The sequence below is a fragment of the Grampus griseus genome (genome assembly GCF_964374135.1).
Source record: "Grampus griseus genome assembly, chromosome: 3".
Classification (NCBI taxonomy): Eukaryota; Metazoa; Chordata; class Mammalia; order Artiodactyla; family Delphinidae; genus Grampus; species Grampus griseus.
Window position 1 is genome coordinate 5,275,233 of NC_139019.1, and position 15,816 is coordinate 5,291,048.

The following is a 15,816-nucleotide window of genomic DNA, read 5'->3' on the forward strand; positions in this document are numbered from 1 at the left end:
AGCTCTGGAAATTGGCTACACAACAATGTGAATGTAGTTAACACTATCAAACTATATATTTTTAAATAGTTAAGATGGTACACTTTTAAGTTATGTAAGTTTTACCACAATTTTTTAAAAAATGCAACAGTGTGGTAAGGATCTGACATAACCTTTCAAACCTAGAGAAACAAAATGGGCAAACTGCAGAACTCACGAAACACAACAAACCCATTATATAAGCATGTTTTTAATCAGGGATACCTCATTTTAGGATTTATAGGCTAATCACACAAGCAAACGTAGAAAAAGCCTACAGAAAAATACACTATAGCAATAAAGGTTTTGAAAAGTACATACTCTTATTGAAAGATCATCATGCACTTACCTTCACTCTTTTCCAGTAAAGATGCTATGACTGCTTCATCTTCAATGGGGTTTAGTGAACACGTAGAATACACCATCCTGCCGCCTTCCACTAGCTGTTCAGCGCCCCGAGTTGCAATCCGCAGCTGTAAACTAAGGGCCGGAGACTAGGTTACCCCATGTGCCGAGCACATCCGCATGGCACATACATCAGAGGCACTGACTGTAGCACATATTCATTACAAATTTTATGACAGACATAATAAAATATAAAATACTCTATGTAAGATGAGCAACTCCCATATAAAGAAAAAAATAACAACAAAAATTTTAAGATTTTTAAGCGAAGTAAGATTAACCCTATATAAGATGTTCCCTGTTTATCTAAAAAGCACCTATTTATAGATGTTGTTACTATATGTTGTTACTACAATGTTGTTACTGTTGTTAACCTTTCCCAACATGCCAACAAGCAAAGCATAAAGCTGATTAACAAATGAATTCAATATATTAGCTAAATTTCACTATTAAAAAGTCTCCATACTTATACAAATATTTGCTTTTTCTTTCCATGAGCAGTTTGTATCTCTTAGTACATTATATTCCCAATTGCCTGTTTCACAAAAACAGTAGTAAGTTTTTAACAGAGAAACAAAATTTCCTGAAGTTATTTATGGTAAATATTCATTAGTACCCTCCAGATCACCCATAGTTCTACATTTGTATAATTTTAATGTTAAGTGAAAAAAAGAAAGCAAAGCTCTGTAGACAGTAAAATCAAAACAGCTATTTTAAAAATCCCTCTGCACAGAAAAACACTATAATATACCAGGCATGACAGAAATTTTCTTTGAGTTATAAGAGTTTCTCTTCCCTTTCACTTCTAAGAACTTTCCAAATTTTCTTTAAAGACAACCAAAACACATTTCTGAGAGGTCAAAATGTTAAGCAAAATAATTCAACACAAAAGAACTGAAAACAGAGAGGAGAAATATTAGTAAGAAATGGTCATTTCATGGAAAACACATGTCTGAAATGTGACAGGAAACTTTTATAAAAGGCGTTCTCAATAAATGTATACCTGAAATGTATACAATCTTCAGTTTCCTACTCTTGGGAGGTTTTAAAAACAACTACTTCTGACAAATAAGCAAACTCGCATGAAGGTGGCCATTAACATTCTGAGGATTACAGTCAGTCAGCTGAAGCTCTGGATGCCCAGGTAATTCAACCATAAACCTTCACTAATCTCTTAGTCACACAGGGCTACCAATTACAGTTTATTTACCCATGCAGCTGCAAGCTGTTTAAGGTGCTCCACTTTTTCCAGACGTCAATGTTTTTCCTCATAGTGCCATCTCCACTGCAAAGAAAGATATTTAAAAACTTAAAACTCTGTACCAGTTAGATGATCACAGCTTAACAAATATGTCATATTCGAGTTAAATTACAAAACAGGTATCATTATTATTACTATAAACACCAATTAGAAAACAATCTAAATTCTCACAAGCTACAATAAACTTTCTATTTTTGTTTTGGGGACACTCTAGTACAGTAAACCAATTGCACTTCCATTTCAATGCAATAAGGAAATAAAGATTTGAAAAGAACACCTCTCTCAACAAAGAGATAGTAATTTGTTTTCATTTGAGAAAAAATACTATAGCAAAACTAATCTTCAGGGCTTCCCTGGTGGTGCAGTGGTTGAGAGTCCGCCTGCCGATGCAGGGCACACGGGTTTGTGACCCGGTCCGGGAAGATCCCACATGCCGCGGAGCGGCTGCGCCCGTGAGCCATGGCCGTTGAGCCTGCGCGTCCGGAGCCTGTGCTCCGCAACGGGAGAGGTCACAACAGTGAGAGCCCCGCGTACCGCAAAACAAAACAAAACAAAAAACTAATCTTCAGACCTAGGACACAGAACCTTTTGATCCTGCTACTTAGAAAAGAAACTTGGCTAATCAACAGTAACATTTTAATCAGAATTACAAGAATAATGATAAACTTATAAAGGATTTCCACAGCAAATTCAATTAAGCCAATTTAATTTCTTTACCAAAATTTTTCTATATATCACACTTAAACATTTTTTAATTTCTGCTTTTACTTAATGGAAATCATTTACATGTAAATTCCATAATACAGAGTTGATCAATTAATCTTTCTGTCCATGTCGAATTTTATCTACTCAGAATTTGAGTAATTCCTGTGTCTGCTGGCTTTCTCTGTAAAATTTAATTTTCCTTGATGGTCTAGTCACATGTCCTTGAGGTGAAGGGTCTGCAGGATGGAAACGTCCTATACGATATAACTGCTTTCAAATGACATCCCTTGCATGTATGGTGGTGGCTTAAATTCTAATTCCCTCAGCTTACAACTCAGAGCTCATGAGGTCACGTCTTTCTCACAGTATGATATTTGTGATCGCAAAAACACAGGGGTGGGAAAAATCAGTTTTTCTGATCCAAAGGAAAACTAAAAAGCTGCAATCTAGAAAGAAAGGAACGTAGCTCATGACCTATTTCAATTCTGTGAAGGAGAATTCTTTCGGAATTTGACAGGCAGTCACACTCAGTGCTAATGAGTTCTGCCACCAGCAGTAATCTGCCCCTTGTTTAAATAAGACAGGATTTAATTCCGATGTGTCATATCTAAACACTGTGTTTAGTGCTAACAAAGTTCTGTGGCAGCGTCTGTACTAAACTTTGTCTCAACAAAGTTTGTACTTTGTCTCAACAAGGTCGTGTGTTCAGAAGGTATTAAACATGTGTGACACCACTGCCTGTGTCACTGCCTCCAGGAAATTAACAGACGTTTTAAGTTTGATTCTCTTCTTTTTAGAAAAACTAAGTTATTCAGTTATGCCATGAAATTCTTTTATAGGTAAACTCTAAAACTCTATAATTTATTTGTAAAACTTGAAGAAAGGCACGTGTACAAATACACTTGAGTTTCCCAAAGGTTGGAACCCCTGAGTTTCACTGTGCTACATAAGATTCACCACAGAAGCCCAATGTGATCACGTATTATCCTATGACAAGTATCCTACATACTCACCGGAAATAAGCACAAGCAAATCGCTCGCGGCACTAACATCCTGAAATGCCTGTTAACGAGGCTTTATGACGACACTGCTTGCCTCTCAGGTATCTTCTTCGTGTCCCTTTTCAAGACGATCAAAACCACCCCCTTTCTGATCTCTTCGTTCTGTTTTATCACTAAAATTGAGTTTCTGGCTTCTGATTTACGCTCAGTGTCTCTCTCTTCAAACCAGTTGCCACAAGATTGACACCTGCAATTGCATGCACACCGTGTGCAGATTCACTTTAGACTATATCTGATTTGATTTTGAGTGGACTCTGGGCTTTCCGGCCTCTTAATCATACCTGCAAGGGACGTCACATAAGATGCGGTCATAGAAGAGAATCTCCTTCTTCCCGTTCACATCCATCTGGAGCCGAGGGATGCAGGAAGCATCGTGGTTGACCACCATGATGCAGGGACTGCTCAGCCGCTTGGCCTGATGCACAAGCAGGTAACAGCGCTTGTTGTCCACGTCATTCGCGATGACAAACCCCTCTGGGAACATAAAACTGCGTCAGGTGAAAGGTGGCGTAAGTGGAGCGATTTCCTGAAATGTGTAACCTCTAGGTTGGCAGGTGAGACGGACAACTGAGCAAACGTAAGACGGAGCTTCAGATCTGCTAGAACTAGGGAAGTGGTCCAGAAAAAGGAACCAGGTGGCTCGGCATGGATTTCACAGTCAATTAAAATGTCAAAACTTCAAAATTCATCTGTTCAACAATTATTCACTTTGTACCAATTACTGTGCCAAAAGTAACATTTCCATTATTAACGATTAACTAAAAAGGAGGGTGAGGGAAGAAAGATGTAGAAAACAACGAAATCCCCCAACAAGTGTTTAAAATAGTGCACATGTGCTGGGCCTCCATTCTGGACCCTGCGAATCTGCTTCCTGGGGAGGGGCCGAGGCTCCTCAGGGTCAAGTCAACCCGCTCCCTGGGAGGCTCTGACCTTTGCAATCTTACATAATGTCCTCCAAGTTCAAGACAGATGTCCCATTTCGTATGTGATGTCTGGTAATGTCACAGAACTCACCTATTAAATGGCGGTGGGATTTGAACCTGGGGAGTCTGACAGCAGCTCTGGACAACTACATTCTCCTGCCTCTCACATAGGTAGTAAAGAGTCAAAAGGAAACAAAAACCCCAATGTGAGACTGTTACTACTGAAAACTCAAAGGGCAATCTACCTACTATGGCTTTAAAAAGAAACACCACTTGCTTTTATAGAAAATACACGTAGGGGGCTTCCCTGGTGGCGCAGTGGTTGGGAGTCCACCTGCTGATGCAGGGGACGCGGGTTCGTGCCCTGGTCCGGGAGGATCCCACGTGCCGCGGAGCGGCTGGGCCCGTGAGCCATGGCCGCTGAGCCTGCGCATCCGGAGCCTGTGCTCCACAACGGGAGAGGCCACAGCAGTGACAGGCCCGCGTGCCGCAAAAAAAAAAAAAAGAAAAGAGAAAGAAAATACACGTAATTCTAAAGTAAAGGCCCTCCCCACAATGCACGTGTGGGTCTGAGGACAAGTGACAGGTGTGCACAGCGTCCAGCTCTACTTCCAGAGACACAAAACCCATCTGCCTGATGCCTCCTGTGTTATGCTCTTTTCCTTGTCTACAACCCACCAAAGTAGCACCCCTACCCTTCAAAAACCAGCCCAGTGCATACCTGGGAAAGGCACGCTCATGTCGGCATGCAGCATTTCGATTAGCTGTGTGGTCTTTGATCCAGGTGCTGCGCACATATCTAAAATCTACTGAAAAGCAAGAAAATGTCTGATGTTCTTCTTTTAATAAATCAATCATCCTACATTTAATTTAGAACGACTTAAAACTAGTTTCTCATTTCTATTTCACAACCCAAATACATTTATTTATAGAATGAATCTATAGCATATTATACTGAACTTCCAGGGGCCTAATATTATATGATGTCCCCAAACCACAGAAGGATAAAGATACTTACTCCACAGGGGATAGGAACAAAATGGCACTAGACACCAGTGAAAGCAATACATTTAGGGATGATGAGTAAAGATGCTAAGTGCGAGAAGCAGTATAACAAAATGCTAAAAGGCAGAGCTAGCTGGGTTCAAGTCTCAGCTCAGTCACTGGTGACTAGTTGGTGACTTCAGGCTCCACTTTCCTTTGCCTCCTTCCCCTCATCTGGAAAAAGGGGGACAGTGATAGCATCTACCCTCACAGGGGTATGCGGATAATAAAGTGAATCGATTCACAAAAAGAACATAGAACAATCCTCAGCATTCAACAAGTCCTCAATACATGTTCACTATGATTTTCAACCGATTTAGTCAATCAAGAACACTGAAGATTATCTGAGTAGTAAGTAAAGAAACTGAGTTGTAAAAATTGCAAAAAGAACCTAAAATAAATGTCATTCTCCACTTTACCCAAAGTGAAAAGGAAAACAGAAATGATTAACTATATAAAGAAAAAAAGGTCTCAACAGAACAGAGAGACACAAACACTGAGGGTGGTCTACCCACCAGAATTTTCTATTCAATGCACGATACCTTATGGTGAGGGTGAGCATTAAGCAACAGTGGTGGAATCATGCTAACGGCTTCTTGACGACTGATGTTTCCCTTAGAAAATAAAATTTTTTAAAAATCAGCAATGGCATTAAGAAAGGCAGAAAAAAATTAATACTGGGCGTTATTTCCAATGCAACAGGAAAATACCATATAATTATACCAGAACACAAAAGTTAGTACTATCACATAGACAGTAAGTAAGACAGATTTTTATACTAGTGGATAAATGGTTGCTACCAAAAGACTAAGTAAGGATGACCATAAATATCAAAACAACATTAGAATATTAGAAATTCAAGTATAACACGAGCACAGGACAGGACAGAAAGTCCCCGTTAGAAGTTTCATAGCTGAAACTGTAAGTTCTATCTCTTAGTTCTCCTGTTTCCAGAACAGCCCACGCCTGCTCTGTATTCCTGAGAACTGTCCCCATCAACCACTGCCCCCATGTTTCCTGTGGAAGAGAGAGAATAATTAAAACTCCTCACTAAACCAACCATCCTCTAGATCTTCACTCGTGGGTCAGGACATCTGTTAAAATGTACAGCTGTTCAGATTCAGACAAAGTTCCTTAGTGAAATCCAGCACTTGTGCCAATCACAACTCTATTGTAACAGCTTAGGACTAAACACTTAACAAAAAGCCAAAAGAGCATCAGCTACCAGGAGGCTTCTGCTTCTTTACAACCTGGGGCCCCTGTCCTGGAAAGGCCACCCAAGCAGCCATCACTCATCTTACACCTGCGCACCTGACTGTCAGAACCTAAACACAGGCCTCCACTCACACCTGTTCCTTTCACCTCATGGGTTTCCGGCCAGCACTGCATCTGTGAGGACTGAACCATGACTGCCTCGCCAGGGGCACGGATCCCAAGTTCTGGGTTACACCTGTGATTCTGAAGAGCCTGCCTTCTGTTTTCACCCGAGTTGTCACTCAGAGCATTCATGTAGGACGAGGATGTCAGGCCCGTGGCTAGACACCCCAGCAGGTGGTCCCTGGATTCATGGACACTCTGCAGTCAACTTTGAACAACCCAGGGAGTATTGCACCCTGCTGACTCCTGATCAAAAATCTGGACTGGTTCCCTACCATACACGCCGCCAACACTAAACTCCAGTGTCCTCTACCTTTCAAAGCTGCCAAAACCCAGCTCTTCACGACCTACCGGACTGTGTATCCCTCCATTCCCCACAAACCCTCTGCTCTGTTGAAGTTTGAACCTAAATTGCTCTCTAACGCATCCAAGTAGATTAAGAGCTGAGCCAGAGAACCCCTTCTTGTATGAGCCCGAGCACAGAACTGGGCCCGTGGTGGTGCTCAGCTCTGTTTACTCCTTACCAGGGTAGGGATGGGGGTGGGAAACCAGGCAAGCGGAGCCCAGGTTACCGGGTTACCAAGCTGGACACAGAGCCACAAGAGGGAACAGCTCTACCCTGGACTGAGAAGCTACTAGAACGGAGCGAGGTGAAAGGTTTCTAAATTGGTTATGGCTTCAAGGCAAGAAACATGGGAAGCACGATAATCCTGTCAGCTGGACACAGACGCTCCGAGTGAAAAAGAAATAAAAACCATCTGGTGACACAGAGGTTTCCTTGGCTAGAAAAAGGAGATTAGAAAATAAGAAGGGGCAACTTCTGATTTTAAACGTGAGACTATTAAGAATGCCCAAAAAACTGAAAGTAAACTGCAAAGCTCACAACATCCAAATTTTATGGGCATTCACTCAATCATGCATTACACGCGGGAACAGCTATTTTGTCGGGGAAGATGTGAGGCTAAAGGTTAGAAGTTCAAGTGACTGAACCGCCATCAGGGAACCTGGGGAGGCGGAGGGGCTGACAGGGCGAAGGCGAGGTCGTTCTACGAGAACCAAAGTTGTCGCATTTAGGTCTTGTTTGTCTGCCTGGCAAATGCGGGGTAAAACACTTTAATAAAATACACATGGCCGCGAGAGCATATTGCTTTCTCCGCGGGAAAGGCGCGTGGCACGCGCACCTCGGAAGGACATGAGAGCGGACAGGGCAGCTGCTCCTGAGCGAGGCCCATGGAGCAGGGCGCTGTGCCCCGCCCCCGGCTGCGGCCACCCCAACCCGGAGCGGCCAGAAACAAGGAGCCACGCCGGCATGTGTGACGGTGCCCGCCGGACGTTTCACGATCAGAGGCGCCAAACGAGACAGCAGCCACGTAACTTAGCAGAAATTCAGGGGGCGCGCACACACTTCAGCGGGTTTTTCTGCCTGCCTCATCCACCTCGGCACTCCCAGAGGCACGTATGGTTAAAATAAAACTACCGGACTGATACTAAGGCCCAGTTAAAGTTTCAAGGAAACCAACAAACGTAGAGGCATCTACTCACAGATTCAGTTTCGCTAACCAGAAACTGGTGAAACTTTTCCAATTGTGGAGACTTTCTCAAGATTTTTCGACTTAAGTTTGTGTGCCAGGCAAGTTCTTCAGGATACCTGACCGAAAAGAAAGCAAAACATTTATGGGTTATGTTAAAGCGGCCTCTTCACAATTTCTTGCTTATACAGGTCATAAGCCAAACGAGACACCCGGCTGTGTTCCGGCCGCTCAGTCCCATCCTCGCGTGACGGCCAGCAGCACCGTGAGAGCTCTGGGACACACGGGTGCACTCTCACTGCGCCCCGTGGCCCCGGCACAGGCGGCCTGGGCGCTCTGAGAGACACACGCACATGACACCACTGAGAAGTTATGGTGATGCATGTCCACGATCTGATGAAACGGGAGCCTCCCACCCCGCTGCTCTCCACTGTGGTGAGCTAACGTGACGGCACGGAGGCCAACAGAGGACATAAGGTGACGAATTACTTAAAATGCAGATCATACAGAATCAAAGTGATGCCGTAGGGCAGGTATTAGAATGTTTGCCAGACGTTTGATTACAATCCTTTTTACTATATTTTTCACTATTTCCAAAACAAATCAGTCCAATAATGTACTGAAATGTTTTACATACCAAAATCCTTGGAAATCACCAATGCATTAATTTGAGCGCCTAGGCTGCTACTTATACAGACCTAAGAATGAAGCTTCTCCTGCCATTTCTGGGAATATATTTGAACTGTCTATAAATCACACCACCACTGATTAGGAAGTGTGTGCTTTTTCATCGCAGCTTGCACCTGCCCACCCACTGAGCTCCAACTGCACAGGTCAGTACACGGATAGGACACATGGGGCCACGCTCAGCATAACGTGGCACTCGGTGACGAATCATACCAAACTCATTGTTAACTCTGAGGTACAATAATGAGCTCAACTTAACAATGCAGGGTCACAATGTTTCCATGTGTCAAACTGCAGCTAAGGCGACAGCCAAGAAAATGAAGCTGGAACATCTGAAAAACAACACATCTGACTGCTTTGAGACTCTGATTATTTGACAGACACAAACTCAGGCTTAAGATCTGAAGACACTGCTCAACTGTCATGTTATCATGAGATACATGTGAAAAATACTTTCCACCAAACAATGAAGATTAAACTGGCTGAATCTGTTCACGGCCACCCTCCAAATGTCCCGGTGCTTTGTTTCTATCTCTTATGCCTGCTTCTCTCTTCAATATTTAACCTGTTTCAAAAATACAGAAGCAAAATGCAATCATACTTATCAGACAATTTCAAAAAGTTTAGCTTTAAATACTCCCTTTGGCCTCACTAGAGGTGAATGGCAGGGATTCACTCAGGTTGGCTCCAGCTGTAGAACTGAAGAAAACCTGCTGACCCACTGCTACCTTTGCTGATATCCAAACGTCTACTGGCAACCCCAAATTGTCCGTGACTAATGACAGCACACATGCCAGTTACTACGTTACCAAGCCACCGAACACCACAAATTTGAATGCTGCCTGCCACTATTCATTGTACATTGCTGAAGTTTCATTTTCAAATAGAGACAGCAGTCTCTAGATATAATTTGAGGGAATATTTCCTTATGTGCCTTACAGGTTGAATTTCTAGTAGTTAAAATGTAAATTTACTATTATAAGAATAAAATTCGATTGTAAGTTATTGTACATTATTATGATTGTGAAACCTCTTACTCATATGAGAAAAATATTTAAGAACTTTTAGACAGTTAAACACAGACAATTAAAATGAAAAAGTATGTTTCTTATATAGCTTTAGGAACAACTCTTTTGAGCTAACAGATGTTTATGAAAATCTTCACAGATTTCAACATCAAACAATCTTAAAAAACTGTATTTAATTTATAGTTATGTAATTCAAATTTAGCTCCTGAGTCTCTAAAGTCCTATTTTGCAAACTTGTCGTATCTTTTAAGGATAAATTAAAAGCACCACTGTCCCCTTTGTCCCTAAAAAATTCTTAAGAGAAACAGTCTCTAAATATATACAACACCTACGATAAACCATCTTCAACCCAGACATTTAAAAAGAACACAAACAGCATGACAATAAGGTGTGTTCTCAACAACTGACTGTCAAAACAAGGTCTCTTAAAAATTGCTTTAGGATAATTCCTTACAGTTCCTAGTCTATGAAAAGTAAGGATAAAAATGAAATCTGCCCAAGCTGTAAGCCCTATACATGATAAGTCCTATACCTTCTAGAAAACCTGGTTCCCAAAAACATTTCTCCTATATTATATCCCACGATGTAGCAAAAGGTTAGAAGAATACATGACCTATTTCTGCATTTTGAACAATATAGAAAACCACCAGAAGTAGTTTAAGCTTCTGCTTTACTTGCTTACTGATTTATGGGTTTCCCACACTTGACAAGTGAATTTGATTGATTAAATGTTTATACAATAAAACTATCACACAACTTCACCGATAATGGAAGAAGGTTGACTATCAGGAACCCAAATCTTACAACATGCTGCTCACACCCTTCAGCCATGTTCAGAAAATTAAAGCAAACAGTAACGTGTAGAGAATGCCTGGCTGTTACTGGAGTGACTCGCTTGTGTTCTTCACCCACAGAACACCTGCAGAGCCTTTCCAACAAGTCTGGGAACTGACTGGTCCTGTACCCATACCCCAAATTCAAAAATCGAGAGCGAAAAATAGCCGTTAAATGTTCAATGAGCTGATTAAACAAAAGTATGACCACAGTTTGCAGAAAACAATAAAAATAGCGAGACTAGGGCTTCCCTGGTGGCGCGGTGGTTGAGAGTCCACCTGCCGATGCGGGGGACGCGGGTTCGTGCTCCGGTCCGGGAAGATCCCACGTGCCGCGGAGCGGCTGGGCCCGTGAGCCATGGCCGCTGAGCCTGCGCGTCCAGAGCCTGTGCTCCGCAACGGGAGAGACCACAGCAATTAGAAGCCCACGTACCGCAAAAGAAAGAAATAAATAAAAAATAATAGCGAGACTAATTCCCGTATTTGTTGGAGCTGTGGAGGAAAATCCCACGAGAACAGGCCCAGAGAAAAGGCGCCTCTTTCCCACAGGAGCACGTGCTGAATTTTCACCTCCTCTTACTGCCCAGACCCAGAGGACACTCAGAGACCTTCGCATCCGAAAAGCTGCACCTCTGAACATAAGGCTGAAGGAATAAAAATGTTTTCAGGTGATTGTGAGAGGCAGCAAATGCAGGCAAGATTATTAGAAATAGAAACGTGCACAAAGACAACCTTAAACCTGCTTCTGAAAACATCAGATGACCCCTGCTTAAGCGCCAGGACATCAATCACATCTCCAAACCTCGGCACGGAAGAGTTAAGTCTACAACCCAAGTCCTCTGAGAGGAAGAGCAGCTCACCACGTGAAGGCTACCTCACTCGGCAACACTGTAGGTACAGCAACTGGAAATACATCTTCCTTGTCCACTGGCCTCAGGACCGCGGACATGCAGTGAGTGACCACCAACAGCCACCGAGCACCTGAGTCCTTTTCCTGTCCTCTAACAGTCAAGCTTTTAAACTCTGACTAAAATCGTTTTAACGAAAAAAAACACCATGAAATGTTCTGGCTTAATACTGAAGGTTTAGTCCTGTGTCCCAGAAATGCATTCTATAATGCTGACATTTGGTTTTGATCTGATTTTAGCATCTGGCCATTCAGCATTCATTCTAAAGGTGGATGATGTGCACATCTGTGATACAGACACTGAAAATCCAAACGGCCAACAAAAGAATGAAAAGGAAGCAAATCCACAGCCCATGATTAATGAGAACCTGACCTTGGTCTGTGATCACTAAAGGGTATCACAAGGGTAAAAATGAAAGGTAACATGAAATACATGAAGAGTCAAAGCTTCAGAAGTTGCCAGGAAATGCTGATTAAATTCAGCTTTTTATAGCAATCATTTAAAATGTGTTGTTGTTTTGTGAGAACTCTCAATACCGCAAAGTTGATCATCGGAAATGTGGAGCTACAGCAATTTAACGACTTTTCTGTTTATAAATTAGTCCAGGGCTCGGCATTGCTATGGTTTGTGCTCGAGTACTCCAGACATTTTACGAGACAGAAGGGTCTGCCTTCACACATCTGAGCCCTGAACTGGACCCTGAGAAACAAGTAAGCCACAGGACACCTACGGGACAGTAAGATTAAAGGGCAGTGAGCAGAGAGGGCAGGAGTGTGCTTGGGAGACACTGGAGACAGCTGACACACAGGACGGCTGAAGCAGCCTTGCTGAGCCTTTGCCAGGTGAAGGGCTATGTTGTGATTTCTAGTCATGTGATTCCTACTATCTCTTTTGTTTAAAATAAATTTATTTATTTTATTTATTTTATTTTTGGCTGCGTTGGGTCTTCATTGCTGCGTGTGGGCTTTCTCTAGTTGTGGCGAGCGGGGCTATTCTTCGATGCGGTGTGCAGGCTTCTCACTGCGGTGGCTTCTCGTTGCGGAGCATGGGCTCTAGGTGCACGGGCTTCAGCAGTTGTGGCACGCAGGCTCAGTAGCTGTGGCTCGCGGGCTCTAGAGTGCAGGCTTAGTAGTTGTGGCGCACGGGCTTAGTTGCTCCACGGCATGTGGGATCTTCCCGGACCAGGGCTCGAACCCGTGTCCCCTGCATTGGCAGGCGGATTCTTAACCACTGCGCCACCAGGGAAGCCCCGATTCCTACTCTCTTGTATGACTTTTGGCAGCGTTGAGTAGTCCGAAATGGAGTCACAGTGACCAGTGTGAATCTCCGTGGTGACTGTTCGGAAACGTCTGGTGTTTGGTAACGTCCTCAGAAAGACGGCATGGGAACAGAAGGGTGACAGATAGAGAAGAGAACCCCAGGTGCATAACTCTTTGAAACACTGAGACAGTGGCTGGAAGGCTCATCATCCCAGGACCTTATGCTCCAAGGCCGAGGAGCTGCTTCAGACAGAGACGCTGCTGGAGGCACTGTCAGATCAGATGGGGACTTCCCGCCTGCTCACATCCCAGGAAAGGGGACCAACATTCATGCTGAGACGCCCCCTTCATCACCCCCTTCCTTCCCTCAAGTGCATGATTACCTTCTCTTATGTCGTGTGGTGTGTACAATAAACCGAGCGATTCACAAACTGAACATCGGCTACCCTCCATGTTACCTCCCGTGCCACGATTCTTACCTGGCCTAACGGCTGGGCCCTGCAACAAAACATTAAGTTTGCAACGCTTCTGACATGAAGACAAGGGGTGTAAATGGAAATGGTGGAAATGGTAATGTCAAGGAAGGTAAGAGGCTGGACTGACTTGGAAAAATTAACTGAGATCAAGACTTCAACACACTACGGCTGCAAATCACATAGGAAAACTTGCACACCAGCGTGAACTAACAGCGATTAAAAAAAGCACTGGGAAGAACAGGAGAATGCCCGGAAAGTATATTCAGGTTCTTTCAGGCCAACAGCAAACGCACTACCAAGAAATACATTCAAGTGAGAAAGATTAAAACTCCAGAGAAATATCCAGCAGGATGAAGCCTCGTTATACCTACCAACTCAGAGGCTGTGGAACTTCAACTTTCTGCCCATCCACCTCCAGGTCCTCCAGTTCCTTGAAATACTTGTTCTTTAAGCAATGGAGAATCTCTTTTGCGTGGCTATTAAAAAGTAAGCAAGTTTCAAATCCATCTGGAAAGCTAATTTAATAAATTTTATCTCTCTGTAAATTCAAGATTATGTTTTAAAACTAAAACCATCGTTGTGTGGAGAGAACACATTCTTTAATTACTGCCTTTTTACTCTATTCTTTCAAAGCTTAACAATCCTCATTGTCTGACCACTAAAAGGTGATAAACTAAATACAATACTACTGCCTTCCTTCCCTCCTAAATATTCCTCGAGTTCCAATTTCACTTGCAGGTCATCTTCAAAAGGTATAACTGAAACCATACCCTGTAACTTACACACTCAAGGCCCATAGGCAAAACACAGTGATTAACTGAGACCTCTAAGCTTGTTTTGCAAAAGACCAGGGATGTGCAGACATGGAAACAACATGCTAAAGGCCCCTTCGCGTGGCACAGGCGCGTTTAGGGACTAAAATAACGCACGGTAAACTTTAGACATCACAGGCTGAAAATCCACCACATGTAACAGACAGAACGCCCCACCCCGAATTTGCACATGGGACCCATAAACAGGCATGAAGGACAGAGAACCTGTAGGGAACTCTTGAAACTCACCCCAACTTTCCACCCATCATTTCCGAGCCCCCTCCTCCTCTTACTGGCCACCTCCAAGATAAATACCCCAGTCAACAGCTGACGGGGAGAGCTGAGCTCTGCCTCCTGTCTCCTTGCTTGGTGGCCCTGCAATAAAGCCTTTTCACTTTCTGCAAAAGCCCCTTGCCTCGGTATTTGGTCTTTGTGCAGCGGGCAATGGGCGCGCACTTGCTCACCTACAAGACTACAAAAAAACATTTTTTTTAAGGAAAGAGAACACTGTACGTTTCACTTAAACTCGGTAATGTCACAAATTCTCATGTGTTCCAAAGGGTGGGCATCCTCAACTCACGAATTCCCAGGAGTCAACCCTTCCTCAGGCTGCATTTTCCTTTCTCATTCTGGCCTCCCAACTTGCAATCCCTCCTTTCCCTACGCCGTAGGACACTTAAGCTCCCTCCCCTCAAGGCCTCCAGGATCTCGAATCCGCACCGCTGACATGCGCTTCTTAGAGGAAAAAATAACACCCGCGTTTTAAACCTTGGGCGTTCTAACCCCAACTTTCCAGGAAATACGAAAAGCATGAGCCCCTACCTTTTGTAACCCGTAATTCTTAAAGTGGCCGGGAGAGGCTCCCTGAGCGCTTCCATGAACTGGTCCCACTCGCCTTCGGGCACGATCTTGAGCTCCTGATAGTAGTGCTCGAACAGCTTGTTCTCCTTGACGATCTCGGGGTACCCGCCTTCCCAGCCCTGAGGAATAAGAGGGACGTGTGCCCAGGGCCGGGGAGCCTCCCCTTCGCCGCCCCACAGGCCTGGGGATCGGGGAGGTCCCCGCGGGTCCCCGGCTCCTACCGCCCCACTGCGCTTCCCGCCGTCCTCGGCGCCGTCCTCCGCGCTCCCGGGTCGCTGCTGCTGCTGCTGCTGCTGGAGCCGCCGGCTCCGCGACCGCCGCCCCATGGCCCACGCGGCAGCGCACGCCGCCCGCACACAGCGAGCCGCCACCCTCGGCCGCGAGCACTTCCGGGCTGCAGCTCGAGGACCCCGTGGGTCAGCGCCTGCGCCTCTCCCGGACCTGCAGGACCCTTCAGGAAACAAGCCAGAGCGCCGCGACCCGTGCTCCCGGAAAACGACGAGCAGGAGGAGCCGGGGACAGTCCTGAGTGGGAAAGTGGCTCCAGAGAGCAGGCCGAGAGACGCCTACTGGCCGAGGGCCTGGGTTTCCGCGCGGGCTCAGGCGGCGATGCGGACAGCCCGAGGTCAC

General features: G+C 44.4%; 1 protein-coding gene across 1 annotated transcript in view; it reads right to left on the reverse strand.

Moving 5' to 3' along the window:
• NSUN2 (NOP2/Sun RNA methyltransferase 2) overlaps window positions 1-15,565 on the reverse strand; it is a 29,069-nt gene extending 13,504 nt beyond the window's left edge. Inside the window, exons 1-9 of the mRNA XM_082651015.1 lie at window positions 15,409-15,565; window positions 15,149-15,306; window positions 13,886-13,990; window positions 8,337-8,442; window positions 5,960-6,031; window positions 5,095-5,179; window positions 3,732-3,924; window positions 1,634-1,708; window positions 368-498 (exon numbers count right to left, since the gene is read on the reverse strand). Of these exons, the coding sequence (XP_082507141.1) occupies window positions 368-498; window positions 1,634-1,708; window positions 3,732-3,924; window positions 5,095-5,179; window positions 5,960-6,031; window positions 8,337-8,442; window positions 13,886-13,990; window positions 15,149-15,306; window positions 15,409-15,513 (1,030 nt within the window). The 5' untranslated portion in view covers window positions 15,514-15,565. The remainder of the gene's footprint in view (window positions 1-367; window positions 499-1,633; window positions 1,709-3,731; window positions 3,925-5,094; window positions 5,180-5,959; window positions 6,032-8,336; window positions 8,443-13,885; window positions 13,991-15,148; window positions 15,307-15,408) is intronic.
• Between the last annotated feature and the right edge of the window lie 251 nt (window positions 15,566-15,816).